The following is a 2,168-nucleotide window of genomic DNA, read 5'->3' as shown; positions in this document are numbered from 1 at the left end:
GGGCTGGCTGGCATGTGGTGCTGGGGGATCGAACCGTGGTCCCTGTGCTTTGCCAAGCTTGTTTCAAGTAGGTGCTTTAGACCACTGAGCCATCTCTCCAGCCCCAGCACTTGTATTCTTATAAGACAGGTATTGCCCTCATTTTATAGATAAAGAAACAATGGAAAGAAGTTAGTTAATTCTATTAGGTCACAGGAAAAGAGAGCATTGTGACAAAAGCAGGACTTTTTCTTTGTATTTTATTCATGCATTTATTATTCTTAGTATTCTTATTTTTGCTAGTTCACCCTGCCCTGGGGGTGGGGCTGGCATGACATGTGATGCTGCAATTGAACTACGGTTCTGCCGCTTGCCTAAGCAGGTGCTTTAGACCACCGAGCTATCTCACTGGCTCTATTGGTACATTTTAGATATACATGGTGCTAACATTCATTGTAGGGAGTTGATACTTGTACATGATATATTTTGTTGCTGCTTTTTTTTCCTTTACCCTCCCTCCCTTCAGTCCTGTATTTATAAAAACTTTGTTTCCATTTTTCTTTTTTTTTGCGGAACCAGGGATTGAACTCAGGCCATTGCCCTTGCCAAGGAAGCGCTTATTCCACTGACCCATCTCCCTGGCCCCTCCATTTTTTCTTCTCTTCAATTTTTCTTATCCCCCTCCAGCCTCCTTTGTTGCCCTTCGCATTTGAACATTTTTTTCTCTTCTCCCAATACCTATTATATATTTTGGTCCTTATTTACACTTTCAGTTTCTCATACAAGAGAAATCATGAGATATTTATACATGTATGTCTGATATATTTCACTTACGAGTATGGTCTGAAAGTGCATCCATTTAGCCAGAAATGTCTCACTTATCCTTCTTTAAGACAGAGTAGTACTCTTGTATTAAAAAAATCATGTCTTACCCATTCGTCATTGATTATGATCACGTAGGCTTGGCACCAAAACCAGGATTTAAACCGATTTTTTTCTGGCTTAAAAACACTTGCTAAGGCTGGGTTCAGGGCAGTGACAGAGCACTTACCTAGCATGTGTGAGGCCTTTGCTTTAATACCTAGTGCCACACATGCAGAAAAATGTTGTTTACTCTGTCACTAGCAATATATGTGAGTTTGTATGTATGCTTGTGGTAAGATATTTGTATTGTTAGGAATTGAACACAGGGTATTGTGTAGTCTAGTCGGGTGCTGCACTACTGAGCGACATCCCCAGTCCAAATTTTAGGTTTTTTTTTTTTTTTTTTTTTTTTTTGGTGGAACCAGGGATTGAACTCAGGCCCTTGTACTTGCCAAGGAAGCACTTATTCCACTGAGCCATCTCCCCAGCCCCAGTCCAAATTTTATTGAAGCTTATTTTTATTTATTTATCATTTGAGGGGGCCTGCCCCTTAGCTCAGCTCTTTAAGTGGCTGCTTCGACAAAGCAGTCAGGCTCAGGTTGCTGTGGTTCGATCCCCACAACTCAAGCCAGCCAAACCTGCCCTGAAGGCATTCCGAGAAAAAAAAAATCCTTATTATTTATCATTTGAGACAGAGTCTTGCTGTGTAATTCAAGTGGCCTTGAACTTGCTATACAGCCTAGGCTGGCTTTGAACATGTGATAACCTTTCTGTCTTAGTCTCCTGAGTTCTATTCTATTAATTTTTAATGTCATTAAAGTTGTCAAAGGCCATTTTATTTTATTTTATTATTTTTTTTTTTCAAAGGCCATTTTATAATTGAAAAATAGTACATTATTGTTTAACTTAAAGAGTCTCATGCTCTACTGACTGAGCTAGCTGGGTACCTTATTGTTCAACTTAATTTACTTGGTTATCAGGAGGTTGAATATTTCTAGCATGTGTTTATTAATAGTGGTTTTTCTTTTTGAATTATCTTTTACTTATTTTGACTATTGAGATTGATTTTACTTTAAAATTCAATATTTTAATTTTCATAGCTATAAAGCCAATTTAAATGACATGGTCATTAATGAAGATACTGTTCATAAAGTTACCAAAGGCTCCATATCTTCTGTGGCTGTGCACCCATCAGAAAGTAGAATTCTGGTAGCAGCTGGCTCCAAATCTGGGCAAATTGGACTTTGGGATTTGGTAAGTTGTTATTTCTTTTTTGTCTTGGTTTTTGTTTTGTTTTGCCTTTTTTTTTTTTTTTTTTTTTTTTT

General features: G+C 37.8%; 1 protein-coding gene across 1 annotated transcript in view; it reads left to right on the top strand.

Moving 5' to 3' along the window:
• Positions 1-2,168, top strand: part of Wdr76 (WD repeat domain 76) — a 54,024-nt gene that overhangs the window by 16,520 nt on the left and 35,336 nt on the right. Inside the window, exon 8 of the mRNA XM_004623496.2 lies at positions 1,944-2,097. Within this exon, the coding sequence (XP_004623553.2) occupies positions 1,944-2,097 (154 nt within the window). The remainder of the gene's footprint in view (positions 1-1,943; positions 2,098-2,168) is intronic.

Source organism: Octodon degus, unplaced genomic scaffold (genome assembly GCF_000260255.1).
Source record: "Octodon degus isolate 3935 unplaced genomic scaffold, OctDeg1.0 scaffold00002, whole genome shotgun sequence".
In the NCBI taxonomy this organism is placed as follows: Eukaryota; Metazoa; Chordata; class Mammalia; order Rodentia; family Octodontidae; genus Octodon; species Octodon degus.
Note: the sequence above shows the minus strand (reverse complement) of the source record. Positions and strands in the feature narration are given on the sequence as shown.